The sequence below is a fragment of the Danio rerio genome, chromosome 7 (assembly GCF_052040795.2).
Source record: "Danio rerio strain M-AB ecotype USA chromosome 7, GRCz13ab, whole genome shotgun sequence".
Lineage (NCBI taxonomy): Eukaryota > Metazoa > Chordata > Actinopteri > Cypriniformes > Danionidae > Danio > Danio rerio.
The window spans coordinates 79,055,574-79,082,500 of record NC_141027.1 but is presented as its reverse complement, the minus strand read 5'-3'; the positions used below and the strand labels follow the sequence as shown (position 1 = coordinate 79,082,500).

General features: G+C 38.0%; 2 protein-coding genes across 4 annotated transcripts in view; both read right to left on the bottom strand.

Moving 5' to 3' along the window:
- The window catches only part of mrpl21 (mitochondrial ribosomal protein L21), a 7,145-nt gene extending 460 nt beyond the window's left edge, over window positions 1-6,685 (bottom strand). The window contains exons 1-5 of one of the 2 annotated variants that reach the window (NM_001077468.1): window positions 6,549-6,685; window positions 5,656-5,716; window positions 5,074-5,159; window positions 2,121-2,284; window positions 1,062-1,114 (exon numbers count right to left, since the gene is read on the bottom strand). In NM_001077468.1, the coding sequence (NP_001070936.1) occupies window positions 1,062-1,114; window positions 2,121-2,284; window positions 5,074-5,159; window positions 5,656-5,716; window positions 6,549-6,642 (458 nt within the window). In that variant the 5' untranslated portion in view covers window positions 6,643-6,685. The remainder of the gene's footprint in view (window positions 1-1,061; window positions 1,115-2,120; window positions 2,285-5,073; window positions 5,160-5,655; window positions 5,717-6,548) is intronic. The other variant, XM_087260013.1, reaches the window with a different exon arrangement.
- Window positions 6,686-12,766: 6,081 nt separating this feature from the next.
- The window catches only part of hectd4 (HECT domain containing E3 ubiquitin protein ligase 4), a 110,773-nt gene continuing 96,612 nt past the window's right edge, over window positions 12,767-26,927 (bottom strand). For both annotated transcript variants that reach the window (XM_087262271.1, XM_087262272.1), the window contains exons 67-76: window positions 26,141-26,334; window positions 25,095-25,241; window positions 22,592-22,711; window positions 21,654-21,809; window positions 20,820-20,923; window positions 17,227-17,448; window positions 16,893-17,059; window positions 15,010-15,205; window positions 14,656-14,878; window positions 12,767-14,053 (exon numbers count right to left, since the gene is read on the bottom strand). In XM_087262271.1, the coding sequence (XP_087118397.1) occupies window positions 13,917-14,053; window positions 14,656-14,878; window positions 15,010-15,205; window positions 16,893-17,059; window positions 17,227-17,448; window positions 20,820-20,923; window positions 21,654-21,809; window positions 22,592-22,711; window positions 25,095-25,241; window positions 26,141-26,334 (1,666 nt within the window). In that variant the 3' untranslated portion in view covers window positions 12,767-13,916. The remainder of the gene's footprint in view (window positions 14,054-14,655; window positions 14,879-15,009; window positions 15,206-16,892; window positions 17,060-17,226; window positions 17,449-20,819; window positions 20,924-21,653; window positions 21,810-22,591; window positions 22,712-25,094; window positions 25,242-26,140; window positions 26,335-26,927) is intronic.

The window sequence follows — 26,927 nt, the reverse complement described above, 5'->3', positions numbered from 1 at the left end:
AATTTAAGAGTTTGCATTAGGCTTGGGCGGTAATACGGTATTATGGTATAACTCGGGATCTAAAAGCAATGGTGTCAGTTTCAATACCGTTAAATAGTCATAAAAAACAATGCACTTAAACAGGAGACAAGTACTAAATATTATTTACAAATGTGTGATTGTCATCACAGGACAGTGTGGAGGAGAGAGAGAGAGAGAAGAGGGGGCAAGTAGTGTACCAAGTGACCTGCAGTTTGGCAGTATTTCCGGTTTCAACCGAACGAGAAGGGAGACGTGGAAAATACGAACTAGAGGTCTGCATTCTGTTTCCGAATAAAGCGCGGGGCTGGAGTGGTTGGTGGACACAAGGATGCTGTTTGTTTGTTTGTGTGTGTTTGTGAGAGAGAGAGAGAGCGTAATGCTGTGCGTCTCTCTCTCTCTCTCTGTGTGAGTGTGTGCGAGAGAGAATGACAGGGAGATCTCTAACCTGCGCAGATCTCTAACGCCTCATTCACACGGGGCTTCAGCATCAACGCTTGACTGAAGGCGTGTCTGAAGTTGGGGCTGAAGCGATCGTCATAGCAGCATCAGCCAATGAAATTCAGTCAGCAATAGGCCACTGTCTAGCTGGTGTATTTGCATACAGCGACCTGATTGGCTGACGCTTCTGTTGGCGCTTGAAAAGTTGAGCTAGTCCCAACTTCTGCAGCGAGCAACGCCTCTGAAGCGGCGCCGACGGATCCACAATGCAGTTCGGCAACGCCTGACGTCACCCATTCAAAGTGAATGGGAAGCGTTGACGCCCCGTGTGAATGTGGCGTAATAGGAACAAGACAAACAGGTGACCGTGAACCTAAGGTCGCATATATGGTATTCAGTTTCTGTATGGTTTAGGCACAAGCCAACAGTTTGATGACGTTGTCTGAGCCTTACGTCGTAATTTTTTAAATTATGCACGGTAATACCGGACACCGGGGTAAAATAGGGAGGAGGTTTGACGCTATCAAAATTTGGATTCCGCCCAAGCCTAGTTTGCATGCATGAATTCAGTGTTTCAAACTAGTATTACGTTCACATCTTACCCAAGAAGTGGCTTTCCAACAAGAGTAAAATCACTTCCTCCAACTAGTAACACCTGCAAGATCAATAAGTACACATTAAAAGAAAAACTGACACCATGACAAGACATTATACATTGTGTAGCATGTCAATTTTCCTTCTACCATACACTTGACTATCATTTCATTTTGTTTTATTGAGCACAAACTATGCTAGAATCAACGATATGCAACACAGATGGATGTACAGTTGTAACTGAAACGCCAAGACGACAGCACTGGTCTGCAGACGGGCTTCTCCATCGTGTGTGTATATGCTCGCACGCATCCTTCTCTGGCTCTGCGCCAGGCGGACTGATTTTTAACATCTGATGACGCACTAAAGTAAACATTCAAAGCACACTAGCTTAATCGTACACTTCAGGGAACAGCCAATGCTGTCTGATCACATGAGTCTCAGCGTTATCGAACATGTCAAAGTGTGTTCATTTTATTCCTTTATTATTGTAATGTAATGTGTATTTATATAGCGCATTTATTGTGTACGGCCATACACCCAACAGGTGCCACAGGACAACAGCACCAGTGCTTCACCACACACCAGCTATTGGTGGAGTGGAGAGAGAGAGAGATAGTGCCAACTCAGTGGATGGGGATGACTGGGAGGCCATGATCATAAGGATTGATTGAGGGACTTTGGCCAGGACACCAGGGTTACACCCCTGCTCTTTCACGAGAAGTGCCATGGGATTTTTAATGACCACAGAGAGTCATGACCTCGGTTTAACGTCTCATCTGAAAGACGGCGCCCACTGACAGTGTAGTGTCCCCTTCACTTTTACTAGGGCATTAGGACTCATGCAGACCCTAGGTTGAGCGCCCCCTGCTGGCCTCACTAACACTAAGTGGTCTCCCATCCAGGTACTGACCAGCCCTGATCAGCCCTGCTTAGCTTCAGTGAGTAACCGGTTTTTGGCTGTAGGGTGTTATTATTTAGCAATTGTTCTGCGCACCGCTGGAAGGAAGCCCACAGTTTGAGAACCAGTGCTCTATACAGTAACAGATGTGAATCTGAGCTCAAACCTTCTCCATTCGGATCCTGTCTCCACACTCTGCGTCAAGGTGGTTTTCAATGAGGATCAGGTCTTCATTGGTCACTTTCCACTGACGGGCAGCAAAATGAACAACAGCAAACAGACGTCCGTATTGTCCTTCCTCTATCAGAGCGTTCACCTTCTGTACAAGAGCTGCGGCCATACAGACAGAGACACAACCATGAGATATACATATAATGATGAACAAAAGAGTGCAGATCTGGAGTCAACACTGGTATCGTATCTCATGTAATGCCATGTCAGCTTCATTAGACGTGTTTCCATCTAAAGATGTGAATTAGATTTGTTTAAAACTGGAATATTACTTAAAGCATTTGTGAATAAAGCAGCGTTTCCATAATGTGAGAAACAAAAGAGAACAAAATGATCACTTCCTGATACACTGGAGCACATGTCAGAGAAATGAAGTTTAAAGCATTGGAAGAAGCCACTGTGGTGTGTTTTCTTCTCTAATAAATGAGTTGAGCCTCAGAAGACGAAACGCAGTGAATGCGGTGGCTTTTGGAGCCGTGAGCAGGGCTCGAAATTGCAATATGCGCCCGAAAATTAATCTATGCGACCTCATAATATATATGGGAGCATTAGTGCGACTGCAGATAATGGTTGTAGAGCGACCTGTTTTGATTTTTTGTAAATAAAACATGCTGAATCGCTCTTCCCTGCCGCTATATTGGTTCATATTAGCTGTCAATCACTCAAGGTATTCCGCTGTCAGGTGACAGGGAAGGAGCTTTTATGACCACGGGAAATGCAAACGGCTGAAGAGTGAAAACTTAAAGCACACAGGTTTGCAAACCCCACCTAAAGTTGAGGCGCAGATTAAAGTGATCATGACACGTCACGTGGTGAATAATGATCCGCCAGCTGAGATCAATCGAGTACGCGCTTCTTGGAGAAGGTGCCCGAATCTCCATGCGTTGCATTCACTGCGTGTTCAGCGCAAATGTCCGCTAAAAGTCAAATCTAATACTGTACATATCATTGCTGAAGAAGCTCGCCTTTACTAAGTTTACACTGAAACTGCGGCTCATAACAAAGACCGGGTCAGCGCAAGAATCCTGCTCTGCCTGCTCATAAATTGGGTCGGCTGACTCGCCAGCTTTTCACTAACACAGAAAAATGAAGATCATCTCAGACTGAACCTTTAAATTGACACAAACTGAAACCAAAACTTTTAAAGAGTGATAGAAGTGAGACTTTACTTACTTTCTTTAGTCTATTCTTTTTTGAGGTGTATATTATTATTTTTTATTTATTTACTGATGACTGCTTTGCAGCTTTCATCATTGAATTGAATGATTTATTATAATCTTTTGTTTGTTTTGTAGCAGAAATATTATTTATTAAATTGACATGCATATAAAAACAGCAGTACAAAATAAATATTACTGCAATGCTTCATTTTTGTTTGATGCAAACTATACAATTATTTTTCATAAAGTAACAGACTTTTTATAGCAGATAACTTACATTCATGCACATTTAAGGCAGCATCATAATAAGAAATGGAATTCATTGTTACTATTATTGTCATTTTTTATCATCATTAATATTCTATAATTATTAGACATTCATTTTGGAATTATTGCACACAAATATCAATGTCTTCGCAGCATTAGTTAGATAGTTGTTTCTGGTTTTTGTCAGTCCTATTAATGTTGTTTTAAAATACAATTAATCCCTTAAAATACAATTTGCAGCGGTGCTCATTTATTTTTGGTGGTGCTCCTAAATTTTTTCTGGTGCTCCTAAATTTTTTCTGGTGCTCCTAAATATTTGAAGTTGGGAGCACCGGTGCTACCAAGTAAAAAAGTTAATTTCGAGCCCTGCGTAAGACACTTTTTGGGAGCACAGACAGATGCTCAAGACAGTTCTGGAGGGAATACTAATAGAAGAAGAATAATACTGAAGCACTGTGATGACGGACTAACGGCTGATGCCTTTTACTATCAGCACAACAACATTTCAGATCTGCAACAATGTGCTGGAAACGCTGCTTTGACATTATTGTGTCCCACCACACCAGTTTTTATCTCGATTTGTACTCTAGTGAGGCGCAGAGTTTATTCAGTAAGTGTTTCATCATAGTTTATTGGGCTGATCAAGTCTTCGTCTATGCAGTGCATCCGCATAATTATCACAAATTACAAGGAAAATAAATAAATAAATAAACAGCTTTATGGTTTTCTAGGGGTAGCCAAACATTAGTTAAGTACAGAAGTTAAACAATAAAATGTAAAATAAAACGGTCACCATTGTATAAATCATAATATTTAATAATATCATAATAATATTATTTAATGATATTTAATATATATATTTAATAATATAATGTTATTAATAATATTTAATAATATCTTAATCTTTTAATCTTCATTAAATAATCTAATCCTGTGGTGTGACTATTGCAGATATACACATTGTGAAATTGATGCTTAAACAATATATTGTTCAGCCTTATTGCGCAGTGTGAACCAGTTATGTCCAGATCCGATCACGTCAACCTGTAAAATGGAATCGGACATTACCTCCTAATCAGGACTCGAATATATATATATATATATATATATATATATATATATATATATATATATATATATATATATATATATATATATATATACAGGGTGGGCCATTTATATGGATAGACCTTAATAAAATGGGAATGGTTGGAGATATTAGCGTCCTGTTTGTGGCACATTAGTATATGTGAGGGGGCAAACTTTTCAAGATGGGTGGTGACCATTTTGAAGTCGGCCATCTTGGATCCAACTTTAGTTTTTCCAATAGGACGAGGGTCATGTGACACATCAAACTTATTGGGAAATTTTCCAGGTAGGTGTGTTAAAGCTAAACTGTGCATGTCTGCGGCCCTCCAGAAACTGAGTTTGACACCCCTGCTTTAAGCTGATGGCACTTGCCTTGATGTCTTCTAGCCTCCTCTTCAGGACTGTATGGTGGAAGTTCAGGCCACGGTGGTCTGGACAGTGACGTCGGCGGTACATAACTGAGAAAATAAAAAACTAGATTATAGTTCTTACTGTACAGCATCGCACAAAACACAAGCACACAACATGAGCTGCGGCAAAAGATACAAAACACAACCTAACACTCATATCTTTCATCAACACAGTGACTTCAGCTGTGGTTACTACACATAAGGGGAACAATTGACTAGATATCGATGCACTCTTGAGAGGTAACACTCTGATTCACATCATGGCCTCATATGATCTTAAAGCAAACCGTATTTAACTGCATCAACTTATTTTTCCTCATCATAAATCAAAAAACAAACATGATGCAGTGGACCCTGCCCGTAAATCTGATCCAATTGTTTATAAAGCATCTGCATTTGTACACTGACAGTATATAAATAGGTAGGTTTTTAAGGCTATGTGTTTATTTAATTCCTTTAGCAGATGGTTTTATTCAAAGTGATGTACAAATGAGGATAAAATAAGCACTTTAAACAACTAAAAACAAGTCATATAGATGTTTACCTTGCAGGATAAACGATGCTCGTCGAGCTCTGAAACCTCGTCAAAGCAGAAACAAAAGCACCTGGAAAAAGGTAAATCATTATTTACATGATTCAAAGAAGAACAGGGGTTTCCAGACAGAAAAACCACAACAACAGTTAAATACAGTCTGTTTCTCTCACATTTACATGTGTTAGTTTATTTGCCTTTTTTTCCCTAATAAAAAAACTCACTTTAAAAATGTGTATCCTGATTTACAGAAAACAGACCACTAACAACATGAAAATGCCATGCATGTTTATTCTATTATGATAATAATCTGACTATCTATAACAATAATCTATTTAAGAATCAACATTTTAAAAATAGCTAATAATTAAACTCGTCATAAGGCGTGAATCATCTCAGACTGGTGTCTTGAACATGACAATGGGTTCACTGTACTCAAATGGCCTCCACAGTCAGCAGATCTCAATCCAATAGAGCAGCTTTGGGATGTGGTGGAACGGGATGGCATCATGGATGTGCAGCAACTGCGTGATGCTATCATGCCTATATGGAGCAAAATCTCTGAGGAATATTTCCAGTAACGTTACCTGTTGAATTTCTGCCACGAGGCATTAAGGCAGTTCTGAAGCAGAGGGTCCAACCCGCTTAGCTGTACCTAATAAAGTGGCCGGTGAGTCTGTCACACTGAATAATTCACTAAATGTTCACTAAACTTAAATTTAACACACTTTACTTGCACCTATTATGTTCTCTGCCTACAAAATTTACTATGAACTCCCTAATACTCTTAAGCGTTATTCTGCAAGAGGAAATGAATACTCTCCTCACATGGCGCGCTGCAAAAACACAGTCAGTTTATGGCACTGACAGTTTATAATACATATAAAACACGTTTATTTACTTACTTTTCTCGGTGTTCGGTGATAAATGTGCTGCAGAAGCACATATTATCCGCCGTAGCATCCCTGAAATATTCCGTCGACCCAAAGTCATCGCCATTGCCGGAAAAAACCGGAAGTACAAAACATAAGCGACGGAAACTCTTACCGTCAAAAACACGAGGCAAAAAAAGCGCATTTTCGCCGCCCAAAGGATTGGAAGAACATCGCATAATTTATGACAATAAACTTCAACAAGCGTCTTATAAAACAGTACAAAGATGATGGTTAATTTCTGAGGAGTTTAACGCAAAATGGGATCATCAAACAAACTGTAGATCCGTCTTTATTTGGTGTTGTTGTGAGTGTACCGAGAATCACTGCAAAATATACACTGAGTGTATTTTCATAAATAAAAATACGTGTTATCATAGGTATAATTTCTCATATATATATATATATATATATATATATATATATATATATATATATATATATATATATATATATATATATATATATATATATATATAATACGACAATGTTATTTTAGGATATCTGCTGAAAAAGCCAGCTTAAACCAGCCTAGGCTGGTTGGCTGGTTTTAGCTGGTCGACCAGCCTGGTTTTAGAGGGGTTTTGGCCATTTCCAGCCTGGTCTTAGCTGGTCAGGCTTGAAAATGACCAGCTAAATCCAGCTAAAACCTGCTTGACCAGCCTGTTCTAAGCTGGATATAGCTGGTTTTGGCTGGGCTACCAGCCTGGCTAGGCTGGTCAAGCTGGTTATAGCTGGTCATCTCCCAGCCTGACCAGCTAAGACCAGGCTGGAAATGGCCAAAACCCCTCTAAAACCTTTTTTTTTCCAGTATACGTGAGAGTGAACATTCAGATGCGTTTTTATTTTGTTTTTGACTAAATGTTTTGCACATATTTAAGGCACTTTTATTAGACTTATAGTTAAACCTTTAAATGTTTTCTTGAAGATCTAAAATTGCGTGTTATTGATTTCTGATGCTTTTATTTAGAAAATTGAGTAAAAACTTTAAATCTTTTCCAAAGATGCATTATTGTTTTGCTTCCTTACATATAATATGTTATTTTTTATACATTTGTTTATAATATTAATAATAATAATAATGATCATGCTTTCCTCTTTGGGTCCGCAGTTTTCCTGCAGAATTGGTCTACTCTTTTACCCGCTTGTCATATTTTTGCAACTTATGAAATGTTAATAGCAATAATGATTAAAAAAAAATCAAAACATCACAAATGTGCAAGAAAGAAGAAAAAGTAAAGCAGAATTGTAAGAAAAAATAAACCAGACATAAAAAACAGAGAACTTTTGCATTGCAAATATTGAGCCATTATGAGAAAAAAAAACTGAATAAGAGTTAACTTCAACAAGAAAAAATAGACATGAAGCGTAATTTATAGATACATAAATAAATAAAATGCATAACTCAAAACACAAACAAACATTATAAATACATAAATAAATAAAATGCATAACTCGAAACACAAACAAACAAAAAGTTACAGGACCAGAATAACTCAAAATGAATTGGAGAAAAAGCTTGTCAGATAGGAATTCAGAATTCAGTGCATCAAAATGCACTTTTTAATGTGTTATTCTGTGGCAGAAATAAGCTTGTGTATGATTCAGACTCAAAGCACCTTTTTAAATATCTAAAAATGCTTATATCAGGAAGCATTTTCTAGACAAGCTTTTCTTGTTTCCAGAAATAATATGCCAAAAATTAGTGAGTTTTTCCTTAAAACAAGCTCAATAGTCTGCCAATGAGCTAAGCAAAATAATCTTATGTCAAAAGGAAAAACAAGATTATTTTGCTGACCCAAAGGCAGATTACTGAGCTTGTTTTAAGGTAAAACTCACTCATTTTTTGGCATGTTATTTCTGAAAACAAGAAAAGCTTGTCTAGAAAATGCTTCCTGATATAAGAATTTTTAGGTATTTGGACTAGAAATACAAAAAATGTAAGTAAGAAAAGCTTTTTTTTTCAGTGTGTCTCCAGAATGTGTTTGTGAAGTTTCAGCTCAAAACACTCATCAGATCATGTATTATACCCTGCTGAAAGTGTCCATTTTCAGGGTCAAATGGAGCTGTGTTTGTGCTCTTAAATGCAAATGAGCTGGTTCTCTCCGCCCACTCTCCAGACATGACTAGTCATAGTATATTTGCAGATATCTCCAATCTGATTTTGTACTAGTACAACTGTAATTGCAGATATCTCTGATTGTCATTCTGACTAGTCGAATTATAATTATGACTAGTCAAAATATAATTAGAGATATCTCTAAATATGTTTATGGATAGTCAGAACAAGGTTTAAATTGCCATACGCTCTCACTCAGCAGCACAGTGGAGATTTCTCTAGTTATATCGTTTCAGTCGGTTTGATATGCCGTCAAATATTTCGCCAAACAGTCCTTAGGGATGCGGGGACACGCAGTCAGATATTTCGCCGAACAGATCTGCCACTTTTGGCGCTCATAAACAATCATAAAGCTCTCGTGCTGCAGGAATGAGGAGGTCTGCTGAAGGTGCAGCTGTCCTGCAGTGAGGGGTTTGCGTATTTAATAAACTACGGCAGTTTGCGTTCACTGAACAGTAAGATTGATTAATAAATCCGTATGAAACAGTCCCTTAAAAGTCACGTCTCGCTTTCAGTTTTGGGCTTTGGTGCGTTTTGCACTCACACACAAGCGTACCGCGCCAAAGCCCAAGTGAACCACGCTCAACCGGGCCAGGGCCGCCAAGTGAACCGTGCCTGAGCCTGATTCAGCGCACTCACACTTCTCAAACGATCCGGGAAACGGGCCTGGGCACGGTACGGATGGCATAGTGTGAGTAGGCCCTGAGAGTGCATTTGGATCACAGATCAAGCTGGACTGTAAGCTTTAATCCCAGATTCTTTGCAAATCCTGCACTGAAAAAAAAAAATTATTCAAAGATGATTTCTTGGATTTACTCAATTTTTTTTACGTTTAGTGGTTGTAAACAATTTATTTGCGTTGAATTAAAACAAACAAATTAAGTTGAACATTATTAAACCTAAGCTGTTTGTTTAAATTCAACACAAATAAAGCTGAAGTTCTGCATGCAACACTTTCTTCAGTGTGTTCTGTGGACATGTTTGTACACATTACTATGGAGACATGTTAATATGCTCCTGTCAATCATTTTGGTGGGCGGAGAAAACCACACTCTTACATCACGTTGCGGTCAGCCTCAAAATCACTGGGATTTGGATGTCAGGAAATTTAAAAAAGAGACGTGTTGTGTTTTTATCACTCCAATATGACTGTGGACACACTTTACTACACACACTTCTGTTGATTTTGCACTATAGGTGCACTTTAAATAGGACGAAGCATTTATTTCAGCGCATAAACACACTCAGACAGAAGACGCGGGCGTTCTGTAATACATCGATACTTTATTTTTGTGACACAGAAACTCCTGAACTTCACCGCTCTGTCGGTTCATTCACACACACCAGTGTTTTTGTTCCAGATGCGCAGAGGTAAGACTGGATAAAGTTAATGCAGTCATAAATAATTGTAATAAATATCAAGTAAATGTACAACACGTATTTCACTGCATTCAGCTGTTTGTGCGGACGTCTGTTCACAGACTTCTCCTGCTCTTCTCTTCGATAGCAGCAGTTGACCATATCAAAACTAGAGAAATCATAAAATAATCAAATCAAACAACACACACACACACACACACACACCCACAAAACCCAATTATAGTGCTGATATTTTCACCGAAGTACATCAATGGTAGCGTCAAGTGTGTTTGTATTGATGGATATTAATTACAGAACTCATATTAAAGCAAATTAATAATCCACTAGGAATATTACATATGAAATTTGATCAAGTTTCAAAATTCAGAACTGTATTATGCTTATAGAGACTTTAAAAGAAAGCATCTTAAAAACATTCGCTCTCTCTTTTAGGAGGAGCTGAAACAATAATAAAGCCAAACTAAAAGCAACTTGGCTGTAAAATGTTGGATTTTCATGCACTAGAGTGAGTTCGGGGTGTAAAAATCATCCCTCGGAAGCAATCCTAAAACTGCAGAGCGCTGGGAAGTCAACTCAGAAGTGTGTTTAAGGGATGAACGAATGTCATTTTGGCAACCAAGACCAGAAATGTAGCACCGCATGGCAGCAAACGCTTTCCACATCAGAACAATGCATCCCATTCACAGCTCTGTATATGTCTATAGCTTGCTTTGTATACATGACTTACCTTTAGTTACGGCCCTGAACAGCATATATGCCACTTTAATAATACAGGCAGATATTATTAAATGTCTTGTAGAAGCGATCTGGCCGTTTATAGCTCAGAAGTCTTGAATATGCTCGACCACATGCGTACGCAGAGCCTGTTTATCTCTCTGTCATGTCAGTCCCGGAGATTAATGATAATGAGATGCTGGACAGAGCGTGTTTATCTGTCAACATTGAGGATAAAACCCTTTCGGTTCTGGAAATCTCACAAACACAGGCAAGAACAGCTTCTGGAGGAGTCACTGACCTCATTGGGAAGCTGAATCTGTTTTGGGGAAGGATTCAAGTTTTTGAGGATATCGCAAAAGTAGAACACAAAGAAGGGAGAATGCATTGGTGCATGTTAGGGAAAGCTGGGAAAATGCTCCCCTAAAACACACACATTTTGGTGAGTTAAGATGATGAGAATTCAGGGAGAATACACTATGGTCATGAAGAATGCAATAAAACAAGAAAGATGAAAAGCAGAGGTGCATTATGGTGATGAGAACTTGAGAAAATTGCAAAAAACAAAAAAACTATTATTGTGTTGAAGATTATGAGAATGAAGAAAAAAAATGGGTGGAAAAAATTATGAAAAATGGAGGAAGCTAAAAAAAGGATTGAAAAACAGAGGTGCATTATGGTGACGAGAACTAGAAAAATGCAAAACAAAAAAAATAATAATTTTGGTGAATTAAGATTATGAGAATTGAAATTGCAAATAAAAGAAAAAAAAACTATAAAAAATGGGTGAAACAAAAAAACAGATGGAAAAACAGAGGTGCATTATGATGACGAGAACTGGGCAAATGCAAAAAAATAAGTATATATATATATATATATTTTTTTTTTCTTCTGGAGAAAGTCTTATTTGTTTTATTTCAGCTAGAATAAAAGCAGTTTTTAATTTTTCAAATCAATTTTAAGGACAAAATTATTAGCCCCTTTAAGCTATATATTTTTGATAGTCTACAGAACAAACCATCGTCATACAATAACTTGCCTAATTACTCTAACCTGCCTAGTTACCCTAATTAACCTAGTAAAGCCTTTAAATGTCACTTTAAGCTGTATAGAAGTGTCTTGAAGAATATCTAGTCTAATATTATTTACTGTCATCATGACAAAGATAAAATAAATCAGTTATTAGAGATGAGTTATTAAAACTATTATGATTAGAAATGTGCTGAAGAAATCTGCTCTCGGTTAAACAGAAATTAGGGAAAAAATAAACAGGGGGCTAATAATTATGACTTCAACTGTATATATATAATAATGACTTAAATATATGACGTATATATATTAATAATGACTGTATAGTTTGTTTATTATGTGTATAAACTGACTTACATAAAAAAATATATATATTTATAGTTCAGTCCCCTACAAAATCAACCCAATAAATCTAAAAGGACTCTACAAATGAAGCTATTGAGGTCATCTAGTCAAACTGTATTTTTATCGCAATATATATCGCAGAGAAAAAATATATCGTCAAATCTTTCCAATATTATGCAGCCCTAATATATATATATATATATATACACAGTTGAAGTCAGAATTATTCGCCCCCCTTTGATTTTTTTCTTTTTTAAATATTTTCCAAATGATGTTGAACAGATTCAGGAAATTTTTCACAGTATGTCTGATAATATTTTTTCATCTGGAGAAAGTCTTATTTGTTTTATTTTGGCTAGAATAAAAGCAGTTTTTAATTTTAAAACCATTTTAAGGTCAATATTATTAGCATCTATAAAAAAAAAACATTGTTATACAATAACTTTCCTAATTACCCTAACCTGCCTAGTTACCCTAATTAACCTAGTTAAGCCTTTAAATGTCACTTTAAGCTGTATAGAAGTGTCTTGAAGAATATCTAGTCTAATATTATTTACTGTCATCATGACAAAGATAAAATAAATCAGTTATTAGAGATGAGTTATTAAACTATTATGATTAGAAATGTGTTGAAGAAATCTGCTTTCTGTTAAACAGAAATTGGGGGAATAAACAAGCGGTCTAATAATTCAGGGGGGCTAATAATTCTGACTTCAACTGTATATATATATATATATATATATATATATATATATATATATATATATATATATATATATATATATATATATATATAAAAATTGGTAACACTTTATTTTGAGGGTCCATTTGAGTATTAGTCTGGTTAATATCTGCTGATACTGCTCCTAAACAGACATTGAACTGACTATAAATAACTTTGCAAGTACATGTCAACTTACACTAACCCCAACCCCAACCCCAACCTAACAGTCTACTTATAATCTGATGAGAATTAGTCGGCATGTAGATGCAATGTAACTTAAATTCAACAAATGGACCATCAAAATAAACTGTGACCAATAAAATGCACAAAAAATAAATAAATAAAAATATAAATAAGAAATATAAAATTGAAAGGTGAATTTTATCAGAAAATTTTAGGAAAATTAAGAGAAAGCATAAAAAAATACTGTATTAAAACTGTGAAAAAGAAAATAATAAATAAACAAATAAAAAAAATACCAAAAAAAATGCTATAGATGCATAAGAGAAGTTTGATTTGAAGGGGAAAAATAAACAAACTTGAAGAGAATTAAATAATTTTCTCAATCCATAATGTTATTGAGTGAATTCTAACCAGGACGTGTTGTTGACTGTGTTGATGAGATGCAGATGAACTAAGCATCCAATAATGAAAGCAGAAGTTTGACTGGAAACAAAAGCTCAAATCAGCATCTCTGTTAAAGAGTGTGTGCCAACAATCACTGCCAGAGAGAGAGAGAGAGAGACTGATAGAGAGACTACATGTTTAAAAAGGGATGTCAGCAGTTGCAGTGCCACCTCCTTCCCATCTGCTGATGAGCGGCGTCTGTAATGTACTGTAGATGTTTTTATAAAAGTGTGTCTTTTTCCATCAGGACCTGCTGTCAGACTCACCGGCCTCCCTCCGTCTGTCTTTATAAAGGCATAAGGCTCGGTTCTGTTCCCGCTCCTTCACTGGGGTTTGTGGCAGAAGATGTAAATCTCTTAAGGTTGCGTGGTGAGGGTCTCTCTCAGACCGCCGCTGATGCCGTTTATCCGCTCAGAGGATCTTCTCGATAGTGAATAGCGTATCGCAGTTTCTCCAGCATCACATCCAGGGAGGAATACTGCGGCAGCTTGACCATGAACATACACGTCTCCACGCGGATATAGCGCTGATCTGGAGAGCCTGAGAGAGAATCATGCAACACTGATCAGGAGGATGAGGAGAACGATATAATAATGACTATAGCAATAAGAATGGAGAGGTGGCATGGTGGCTCAGTGGTTAGTACTGCTGCCTCACAGCAAGAAGGTCACTGGTTCGAGTCCCAGCTAGGCTAGTTGGCGTTTCTGTGTGGAGTTTGCATGTTCTCCCCGTGTTGGCGTGGGTTTCCTCTGGGTGCTCTGGTTTCCAAACACATGCGCTATAGGGGAACTGGTGAACTAAACTGACTGTAGTCTATTAGTGTGTGTGAGAATGAATGTGTATGGGTGTTTCCCAGTACTGGGTTGCAGCTGGAATGAAAAATATACTGGATAAATCCGTTTTGGTGACCCCTTATGAATAAAGGGACTAAGCCGAAGGAAAATAAATGAATGTGTACTAGGGGAAATGTCCAAAATAAGTTAATATTAATAATTAATAATAAATAATAATAAAATCTAAATAATAATAACAAACATCTGCAGTAGTTAGAGTAAATTAAAACAGGAATAAACTGTCAAAAAAAAATCCCAGAATGCCTCACAGGGATGGAGATCTCTGATTGGTTAATGACTTGTGCTTACCCACGGTGCCGTCCGGCGGGGCGATCTTCATGGGATAGGGGGGCACATGTGCGGTGTCCGGACCCCCATCTTTGCACGGGCAGGTGAAGGGAATCCTCTCCTGGTTGCAGGCGAACTTAATAAACTTGCTGAGCTCCTCCTGCGTGAACATCTCCAGCGCCGCCCAGAAGAACTCGATATGCTGATCCGTCTCCATCAGACCCACCTGATACATGGTGTGCGCCTAAACAGCCAGTTTACAGTCAACAGTGCATGATTATTTAGGGATAAAGTAGGAAAAACAAACCCTATAGAAGTCAATGGTTACAGGTTTCCAGCATTCTTCAAAATATCTACTTCTGTGTTGGAACTGACCTTCAGGAACTCCAGGTTGATGTCCGGCAGACCGCAGGTGCGCAGCTCCACCTCTGCGGGACTCAGTAAAGTCAGCAGCTGCAGTGGGATGATGGAGCCCAGACCGGCGCGCACCGCAGACATACACTCCACATTCTGCAGCTCCCGCAGACGCAGCTCACGCACCGCTCGCACATACACATCCTTATTCTCCCAGCTTAACACACACAGACACACACACACACACACACAGAAATATTAGAGATCATTCATTAACTTTGCAACTCATTCAAAAAGCAATTACAAGGTTCTTTAATGCCCTTTAAGATGTAATTTACAGCTGAAGACCAAATGATTACATAAATCCAATGGAAGTCAATGGTTACAGGTTTCCAGCATTCTTCAAAATATCTTCTTTTGTGTTCAACAGAATAAAGAAAGTCAAATGATGACAACATTTTCCAATTTCAGGTGAACTATCCCTTTAAAAACAGGCGTGAACAGGGCCCGGATAATTCACCAAAAAATATAAACACTAACACAATATTTTTTCTTCCTCTAGTAGTTTCAAACCTTTAAGATTTTGTTTCTTCTAAGATATGATAAAGAAAGCTGAAAACCGGTAACCATTGACTTCCACAGTAGGAAAAAAACAAATAGTATGAAAGTCAATGGTTACAGGTTTCCAGCATTCTTCAAAATATCTTCTTTAGTGTTCAACAGAAGAAACTCCAACTTGTTCAAAGGTAAGTGATGACAGAATGTTCGATTTCAGGTGAACTATGCCTTTAACACCAGCTGTGAACAGGGCCTGTGGGTATGATACATGAAACTCTATAATGCATGAAACCAGACTTCAAGGGATAGTTTGCTAAAAAAACAAAAACATTTACACACAACATACTCTCCCTCAAGTGGTTGCAAACCTTTGAGTTTCTTTGATCTGTTAAACACTAAATATATCTACAAAAATAAGATAAAACCATAACCATAACCTGGTAACCATTGACTTCAGTAGTAGGAGAAACAAATACAATGGAAGTCAACGGTTACTGGTTTCCAGCATTCTTCAAAATATCTTCTTTTGTGTTCAACAGAATGAAAGTCAAATAAGTTTAAGGGTGAGTAAATGACGACAGAATGTTCCATTTTGGGTGAACTGTCCCTTTAATATCTGGTGTGAACAGGGCCTGTGTGTATAATACATGAAGCTATCAAACGCAAGAAACTACGCTTGAAGGGATATTTTACAAAAAAAATAAAAAATTTACACACTATTTACTCGCCCTCAAGTGTTTCCAAACCTTAATGTGTCTCTTTCATCTGCTGAAGACTAGAGAAGATATTTTGAAGAAAGCTGAAAACCTGTAACCATTGACCTTCATAGTAGAGAAAACACATACTATGGAAGTCAATGGTTACAGGTTTCCAGCATTCTTCAAAATATCTCCTTTTGTGTTCAACAGAACAAAGAAATTACAATAGGTTTAAGGGTGAGTAAATGACGATAGAATGTTCGATTTTGGGTGGACTGTCCCTTTAATATCAGTTGAAAACCGGGTCTGTGTGTATAATACATGAAGCTACCACATGAAACTAGACTTCAAGTGATAGCTCGCCAATTTTTAAAAAAATGTTATGTTATTTACTCTACCAATCTTTATACGTTTCTTTCTTCTGTTGAATACAAAGATATCTATAAGATATAAAACCTGTAACCATTGACTTCTATTGTATTCAATTTTCCTACTATGGAGGTCAATAGTTACAGGTTTCCAGCATTCTTCAAAACGCCTTCTTTAGTGTTCAACAGAAGAAACTCAAACATGTTCATGGGTGAGTAAATGATGGCAGAATGTTCAGTTTTGGGTATATTATTATGACATTTGGTCATTGGCTGTCACCTGACAGCGATGTCACGTCCTCCCTGGCACAGCTCCACTTCCTCTCCAGTCATAGTGATGTATGTGAAGGTGCAGCAGGGCCGGCTGGGGGAGTCTGGACTCTCCCCCAGGGGACTCTGAGACGACACTTCAGCACACAGCGCTTCCAGCTCCGCTTCATCACACAACTGTGAACAGCAGACAACAGATTCAGGCGTTCATGTTAGGAAAACGAGCACTGTATACTATACTATACACTTAAAGGGTCAGTTCACACAAATATTAAAATTCAATATTAGTGCAGCAACAATGTTGCCCACGTCACTGTATTATATAAAAATCAATATTATTTTACACTCTCAAACTTCTTGATGTAGCTGTACGTGAGCAGATCTGCTTCCCGCAGGTCAGCTTCGGGATCGAGAGCCTCTCCGACCAGACCCTTCCAGAAGGATCCCAGCAGGTCCAGAGGCAGCGGCACATCGGCCCGGATGGCGATGCCCAGAAGCTGCCCGAAGAAGTTCAGCAGCTGCTCCTCAGCGTATGTGATGGGACACGGAGTCAGGATGTACTTCCCCTGAAAAAAACAACACACATCAGATCTAGAACATTTGTAAAACAGTTTGTAAAGATTGTCTGTCTTTATAAAAAATATATAATATAAGAGACTTTTATTCACCAAACAAGTGGATCTAATTCGATCTGCATTGTAAACTTGAAGGTTTTGTTATTCGATGTTTGACATAATCTCAACCAAAACATAAAGAGAGGGCGGGGCATAGAGTGGCTCCTTCCCTTATAAAAAACCAGCCAATAGCTTTAAGAAGGGGGCGGGGCATGTAAAACACTAGAGAGCATCTGATCTGGCCTGTGTGTATAATACATCTTGCTATACAATGCAAAAAACTAGGCTTGAAGGGACATTTCACCCAAAATGTTTGTTTTTTAAAGACGATTTACTCTTTCTCAAGTGTTTCCAAGCCTTAATGTGTCTCTTTCATCTGCTGAAGACTAGAGAAGATATTTTGAAGAAAGCTGAAAACCTGTAACCATTGACTTTCATAGTAGAGAAAACACATACTATGGAAGTCAATGGTTATCGACTTCCAGCATTCTTCAAAATATCTCCTTTTGTGTTCAACAGAATAAAGAAAGCCAAACAGGTTTAATGGTGAGTAAATGATAACAGAATGTTGGATTTTGGGTGGACTGTCCCTTTAATATCAGGTGCAAGCCGGAGATTTGCTTTATTTACCAAACAAGTGGATCTAATTCAATCTGCATTGTAAACTTGAAGGTTTTGTTATTCGATGTTTGAAGTAATCTCAACCAAAACATAAAGAGAGGGCGGGGCATAGAGTGGCTTCTTCCCTTATATAGAAAAAAAACAGCCAATAGCTTTCTGAAAGGGGCGGGGCATTTCAAACACTAGAGAGCATTTGATTGGTCAAGTAAATGATGACGGAATGTTCCATTTTGGGTAAACTGTCCCTTTAATATCAGGATCTGTGACATGAACAGGGTCTGTGTGTATAATACATGAAGCTATACAACGCAAGAAACTACGCTTGAAGGGATAGTTCACCAAAAAATGAAATTTTGCACATGATTTACTCTCCCACAAGTGTTTCCAAACCTTAATGTGTCTCTTTCATCTGCTGAAGACTAGAGAAGATATTTTGAAGAAAGCTGAAAACCTGTAACCAGTGACCTTCATAGTAGAGAAAACACATACAATGGAAGTCAATGGTTACAGGTTTCCAGCATTCTTCAAAATATCTCCTTTTGTGTTCAACAGAATAAAGAAAGCCAAACAGGTTTAATGGTGAGTAAATGATAACAGAATGTTGGATTTTGGGTGGACTGTCCCTTTAATATCAGGTGCAAGCCGGAGACTTGCTTTATTTACCAAACAAGTGGATCTAATTCGATCTGCATTGTAAACTTGAAGGTTTTGTTATTCGATGTTTGACGTAATCTCAACCAAAACATAAAGAGAGGGCGGGGCATAGAGTGGCTCCTTCCCTTATAAAAAAACAGCCAATAGCTTTAAGAAGGGGGCGGGGCATGTAAAACACTAGAGAGCATCTGATCTGGCCTGTGTGTATAATACATCTTGCCATACAATGCAAAAAACTAGGCTTGAAGGGACATTCCACCAAAAATCTTTGTTTTTTACAGACGATTTACTCTTTCTCAAGTGTTTCCAAGCCTTAATGTGTCTCTTTCATCTGCTGAAGACTAGAGAATATATTTTGAAGAAAGCTGAAAACCTGTAACCATTGACTTTCATAGTAGAGAAAACACATACTATGGAAGTCAATGGTTATCAACTTCCAGCATTCTTCAAAATATCTCCTTTTGTGTTCAACAGAATAAAGAAAGCCAAACAGGTTTAATGGTGAGTAAATGATAACAGAATGTTGGATTTTGGGTGGACTGTCCCTTTAATAGCAGGTGCAAACCGGGAGACTTGCTTTATTTACCAAACAAGTGGATCTAATTCGATCTGCATTGTAAACTTGAAGGTTTTGTTATTCGATGTTTGAAGTAATCTCAACCAAAACATAAAGAGAGGGCGGGGCATAGAGTGGCTCCTTCCCTTATATAGAAAAAAAACAGCCAATAGCTTTCTGAAGGGGGCGGGGCATTTCAAACACTAGAGAGCATTTGATTGGTCAAGTAAATGATGACAGAATGTTCCATTTTGGGTAAACTGTCCCTTTAATATCAGGATCTGTGATATGAACAGGGCCTGTGTGTATAATACATGAAGCTATACAACGCAAGAAACTACGCTTGAAGGGATAGTTCACCAAAAAATGAAATTTTGCACATGATTTACTCTCCCTCAAGTGTTTTCAAACCTTAATGTGTCTCTTTCATCTGCTGAAGACTAGAGAAGATATTTTGAAGAAAGCTGAAAACCTGTAACCATTGACTTTCATAGTAGAGAAAACACATACTATGGAAGTCAATGGTTACAGGTTTCCAGCATTCTTCAAAATATCTCCTTTTGTGTTCAACAGAATAAAGAAAGCCAAACAGGTTTAATGGTGAGTAAATGATAACAGAATGTTGGATTTTGGGTGGACTGTCCCTTTAATAGCAGGTGCAAACCGGGAGACTTGCTTTATTTACCAAACAAGTGGATCTAATTAGATTTGCATTGTAAACTTGAAGGTTTTGTTATTCGATGTTTGACGTAATCTCAACCAAAACATAAAGAGAGGGCGGGGCATAGAGTGGCTCCTTCCCTTATAAAAAAAAAAAGAAAACAGCCAATAGCATTCTAAAGGGGGCGGGGCATGTCAGAAACTAGAGACCATCTGATTGGTCAAGATTGGATGAGAAACTTAAGTATGAGGTAACATGAATAAAATCACTGTGGCGGAGGAGACAAACTACAAGCTCAGTTTCATACAGTGTCTCATGAATGCCAATCTTGTCACTGTATTGAAGCACACTAGTTTATAAAAGTCCTTAAAAGTAACAGACTGAGAAAAACCTCTAAAAAACCTTATTTTAATTTTGTGGGAGCTTTAAAAGTTAAATGTTAAAACTGTTTTATTTTTGAGCTCCTCTCATTTTTTCACTCGCAGCTAACCAACAGCACATTTGTAATGAAATTGCAATTTAGTTGAACTATTAACATTACTCACTTGGCCAGACAGAATCTGCAGATACTTTCTTGCCATTTCTGTGCAGAACTTTGTAAAAAATAAACTAAAATAAATTTGGATTTTATGTGAAATGACAGAGTTTAGTAGCTAAAAACGTAAAACATGAAATAAAAAATAACTTTTTAACTTTTCTTTAAGGTTTACAATGCAAAGCCCAATTAAATATAAATGTACATGTTAGTCTATGTAACTGGATTAGTGTGTAGAAATTAATAAAAAACAGAAGTCAGATGTAGCACACGGAGGAAGGTGTAAAAATGTTCACCTTATTGCGGTTAGCGGCGGCGCTCGGGCAGGGCAGAAGAAGAGAGAGAGCTGAACTCTGGAGCTCCTTACACACCTGCCATAGGAAATGCCTGAAAGAGCCACCTGAGGAAAGACAACATCTCTTAAAGATAGTATAAACAAATGATTTAAAATAACTGTTTTGGATTGAAATAAAGCTGAAATGAAATGGGCTCTATGCACAGCTAGAGTTTTAAAGCCGACGATAAACTTCCGGAGAAAGCTTAATGTGACTATTTTCAATTTCACAAGGTTCTTTTTACAGCATCGATGTTGTGATGTAATTACAATACATTCAGTTAAACAGACTTAAGCATTTGTTTAATTGTTCAAATGTAAAATGAGATGAAAGATCAAGGTAACCACTAGTGCCCGTCAGTTTCAATAGGCTAGTGCAGAAATTCCATTAAAAATACTGGGGTAAAAGAAACTGTCATATTTTAAAGACATGTGGTTGGGCGGGGCTGGGGGGTTCAGTCACATGAGATCACTCTAATATTAATTATTATTATTATTATTAATGGTAATAGTTCTAAAAGCAGCAATGACTGGAGTAATAATGTCACTTGAAGCTACATACACTAAGAAAGCAGTTATTTAAAATTAATAAATACTTGACATTTTATTTACGTTTAATAAATGCCGTCTTGATGAACACAATAAAAGTACTTATTTAAAATGAGCGTAAGCAACACAATAGTTGAGTTGTTTGGGGCACAATGTAATTGTTTTATGTTATATAAGGGCACAGAACTGATGAAAATGAGCAGTAATTTGCACAACACAATGTATTGTGTGTATCTGTGTGACTGACTGGTGCCGTGGACCTCCTCTCCGGTGAAGCGGATGTTGAAGGCGTATGTGGGGTCTCCTCCGCTGGCGATGCGCACACACAGCTGAGACGATGGCACACACGACAGCTGCCGCGCTGCCTGGCAGAAATAAGTGTTCTCCGCAGCGCGCATCTCTCCTGAAACACACACATCGGGGAGTTAAAGTACACATGAAGTCAACATTAACCATATTGACTGTGTTAGCTCACATTGCTAGTTAAATCCTCAGGTTATGTCAGTCTGAGGTATTGGGCGTGGCTAACAAACTTAACCACACCCCTCCAGCTGTCAGTTTTGACAGCAGACAGTAATGGTGAGGAGGAGGAGTCGGTTGTAATAACTCTCTCCAGATCTTTCTGAATGAAACACCTACTTTACTACATCCAATCAGCTCACAGTAAAAATAAACAAGCCACGCCCACTGTTTACCATACTGAAGAAAAAGGCTTTAACCAGTCTAGGCTGGTTGGCTGGTTTTAGCTGGTCGACCAGGCTGGTTTTAGAGGGGTTTTGGCCATTTCCAGGCTGGTTTCCAGCCTGGTCTTAGCTGGTTAGGCTGGGAGATGACCAGCTTAAACCATCTTAACCAGCCTAGCCAGGCTGGGAGCCCAGCCAAAACCAGCTAAGTCCAGCTTAAACTAGACTGTCAAGCTGGTTTTAGGTGGATTTAGCTGGTCATTATCCAGCCTGACCAGCTAAAATGGTTGGAAACCAGCCTGGAAATGGCCAAAACCCCTCTAAAACCAGCCTAAAACCAACCAGCTAAAACCAACCAACCAGCCTAGGCTGGTTTAAGCTGGATTTTTACAGCAGGGAATTAATTTAATATTCCATTTCTCGAGGAACTGCAATACATTAAGAACAAAAATGTGGTCCCAGCTTCCAGTTCAAGCACCTTCAGTGTGAATAAAGTCTTTACCTCCAACAATCTCCAGCGGGTCGAGAGTGATTTCAGGCGCTGCGTGATCTGCCGTCCGCTGCACGGTAGCGTTCAACACCCTGTTCATCACCGTCACCTTAGTGTCGTAAAATATCAGGCCTGCAAATCAGGAGAAGAGACAGGGAAATGATTAATTGGAGTAAACATGCATCAGGATTATAATACTGTTTTCATTTTGATACTATTTTAAAATGGGCTGTATTTAGTTTTGGGGGCTCAGTGGTAAGCACTGTCGCAGCACAGAAAGAAGGTCGCTGGTTTGAGTCCCGACTGAGCCTGTTGGCATTTCTGTGTGGAGTTTGCATGTTCTTCCCGTGTTGGTGTGGGTTTCCTCCGGGTGCTCCGGTTTCCCCCACAGTCCAAACACATGCGCTATAGGGGAATTGATGAACTAAATTGGCTGTAGTGTATGAGTGTGTGAGTGAATGAGTGTGTATGGGTGTTTCTCAGTACTGGGTTGCAGCTGGAAGAACATCTGCTGCGTAAAACACAGGAATATTTAGCGGTTCATTCTGCTGTGGCAACCCCTGATAAATAAGGGACTTAGTATGGAGTTAAAATTGTTTCTTTATTATTCAATCGAAAACATTCAGTTTAATGAAAAATTAATTACGGAGGAGTTAAAAAATAAAAGATTTTAAAGAAAAACAGGTTTAATTAAAAAACATGTCAATGATAATAAAATATTTTGCATTGCAAAAAATAAACCTTTTCGTCATAATTGGACTATTATGCAGTTACCAAAATTTGCACACATTCATTTTGCTCTCTGTTCTGCTGTCATTTATTGCACATCTTTGCTTGCGGGTTTTGAACCCGTGTATGCCGGGATTAATTTTGTGTCTTTATTTTATTCAAATAAACATATGAAGTTTTTGACCAAAATTAGGTACAATGTTCAATTAAAAAGTATTCAATAGTTCACACTTAGCTGAGGATTGGTAATAAGCTAGTTTGGCATGCTGTCCCGGGAGAGAGCCCCGAGCTCATAAGATCCTCGAGCACGGAGCTACCTCCCGTTGCAGGGCAAGAGTGGAGTTTGAGCTCGGGTAGATCTCGAGAACCCCCCCCTTTACTTAAGTCTCATGTTTTTGGGAGTGTGGGAGGAAACCGGAGGACCCGGGGAAAACCCAGACAAGCACGGGGAGAACATTAACTCCACACGAAAATGCTGTCCGGTTGGGTGGATACCCGAGCCAGAGGCATTTTTTGCTGTGAGGCCGCAGTGCTAGCCACTGGGCCGCCGTGCTGCCCTGTAGAAAAGAGGAGGAGAAGGGGTGGAAGGGGGATTCTTCAAGACGAAGATGACTAAAGGTAAGATGCTTGGTATTTATACTGGGTTAGGAATTGTCTGATTGGTGGTTCACACATTAGCCTGACTCGGGGCCAGCCGTGTCAATCATAAGCACGTGATCCTCTCGAAATTAGCTTATGAATAAACTTCACAAAGATTTAGAATAATAAAAAAACATTAAAATAAAAAAATTCACACTGCAAAAAAATAACTATTGCCCTTTTATGCAGTTACCACCTGATTAATTCATTGTGTGCTCATTCGTTTTGCTTTTGATTCATTCTTTGCTGATCTACAATCTTTGCTTGCGAGTTGAAAAGTTTTGCGAGTTGAAAACTCTGCAGCTCAGTGGGCGGGATCTTCTGAAAAACCTTATTCTATTGGCCAATCTTGAATGAGGTCACAGGTTGGCCACGCCTATTACGTTTTCGCGGGATTGGACTGGAGTCACCGGCAGTGTGGCCAACTTAGCGACTTTGTTGCAAAAATATTTTATTATCATTGACAAGTTTTTTTTTAATTAAACGTGTTTTTATTTGAAATATTTTATTTTTTAATTACTTAATTAATTTTCTTGTCAGTTTAGTTCCTTTATTAATCAGGGGTCACCACAGCAGAATGAACCGCCAACTTATCCAGCAAGTTTTTACGCAGCGGATGCCCTTCCAGCTGCAACCCATCTCTGGGAAACATCCACACACACATTCACACACACACACTCATACACTACGGACAATTTAGCCTACCCAATTCACCTGTACCGCATGTCTTTGGACAGTGGGGGAAACCGGAGCACCCGGAGGAAACCCACGCGAATGCAGGGAGAACATGCAAACTCCACGCAGAAACGCCAACTGAGCCGAGGCTTGAACCAGCGACCATCTTGCTGTGAGGCGACAGCACTACCTACTGCGCCACTGCATCGCCCTTATAATATTTCTTTAAAACTAAATGTTTTTGACTGAATAAAAAAAGAAACAAGTCTAACTCCATAACTAAGCTGAAGGAAAACGAATGAATGAATAAAGCAATAGTAAATGATGAACTATGATTTATTAATACTTCACTAGACTATTCATACTTGGTTGACATTACTAAATAAATTAAATAGTGGACCATTATTCTAAAGTGTTACCGGATTGACAATAATTTAAATTATATTTGAGCGCCTGTTATTTGCATACTGACCTTTGGCCTCGCACAGAAGTGTGGCGATGCTGTTCTGGTAGGTCTGTGTGAGTCTCAGCTCCACTAAAGGCAGGAAGAAGCTCTCCAGCGTGCTGTTGAGGGACTGCAGCAGAGCAAAGCGCAGACGCAAACTCTCCACTGGGACACCTGTGGGGACACAATCACGTTCACTGGACATCCATCCTGTTTTCTCTTTTATATATTTCCCAAATTATATTTAACATATTCAGGAAATTTTCACAGTATTTCCTATAATATTTTTTCTTCTAGAGAAAGTCTTATTTGATTTATTTCGGCAAGAATAAAAGCAGTTTTTAAATTTTTTTTAAAGCCGTTTTAAGGTCAATATTATTAGCCCCTTTAAACTTAAAATTTGTTTTGGATTGTCTTGAAGAATATCTAGTCTCATATTATGTGCTGTCATCATGGCAAAGATAAAATAAATCAGTTATTAGAGATGAGTTATTAAAACTATTATTATTAGAAATGTGTTATAATAATCTTTTCTCTGTTAAACAGAAATTGGGGAAAAAATAAACAAGGGGGTGAATAATTCTGACTTCAGCTGTATATAATAATAATAATAATAATAATAATAATAATAATAACCATAATAATAATAATAATAATAACCATAATAATAATAATAATAATAATAATAATAATAATAATAATAATAATAATAATAATAATAATCATAATAATCATAATAACCATAATCATAATAATAATAATCATAATAATAATCATAATCATAATAATAATAATAATCATAATAATAATAACCATAATAATAATAATAATAATAATAATAATAATCATAATAATAATAATAACCATAATAATAATAATAATAATAATAATAATAATAATCATCATAATAATCATAATAATAATAATAACAACCATAATAATAATAATAATAATAATAATAATAATAATAATAATAATAATAATAATAATAATAATAATAATTGACGGCCCTTGAGAGGCTTTTGCATCTGAACTGTTCATCTGTGAACAAGATAACACAGTGATGGACTTGCCTAACAGACACGCGACCTCAGGATCCGCGCCATCTTTGCTGGCGTCCAGGTAAACCTCATGTGGATGCAGGCGGGCAGGAGTGATGGCCAGGTGACGACAGAGACGGTTCACAAACTGCACCAACGCAAAGTCCATCTCGAAGCTCCATTTTCTGCTGGCTTTCTGAGCATGTCGGGAATCAATGCATGTGCATCTGGAGGAAAATAAAAAGTATTTCTAGGTGTTTACAAACTAGTGTAGATTTGTCCAGCTTTGGAGGCGTCTGCATCAGCATATGTGGATGAGAACAGGACGTGTGTTTGGGTATAACTCAGTTTTCTTCATTATTAGTGTTTATTTATTCCTCTGCTGGAGATTAGAGCTGAATTTAGAAATAGTTTTGAAGCAAATCTTTGAGCTTAACAAAGGAAATTAAATATGTGGACTGATGGATGTGTTCAGTGGAGGGAGATTCCACCGTTTCCTCACTCCACCAAAGTAAAGGAGTAAAGAGTAAAAGTAAAGTAAAGAGGCTGAATGGAGGAGGCTCGTTCTCGTTCGCTGTTTTCTAGTGAAGCGTTCAGTTTTTACAATAACAAAGTCCGGCATGTAAATAGCAAATGGACCATGGTGTGACGCAACAGACTCTTAAAGGGAATGAGACTCTGATTGGTTTAGTGCAAGTTATGCTCAACACACCCAGAACTCATTAAGAGAATAAGCACAACCCTGTTAAGCCGCCCTTCCACTGCACACGACATTTGGACACGACTGTCGGAATACGCCCCCTTGTGGCAGTCGCACAGT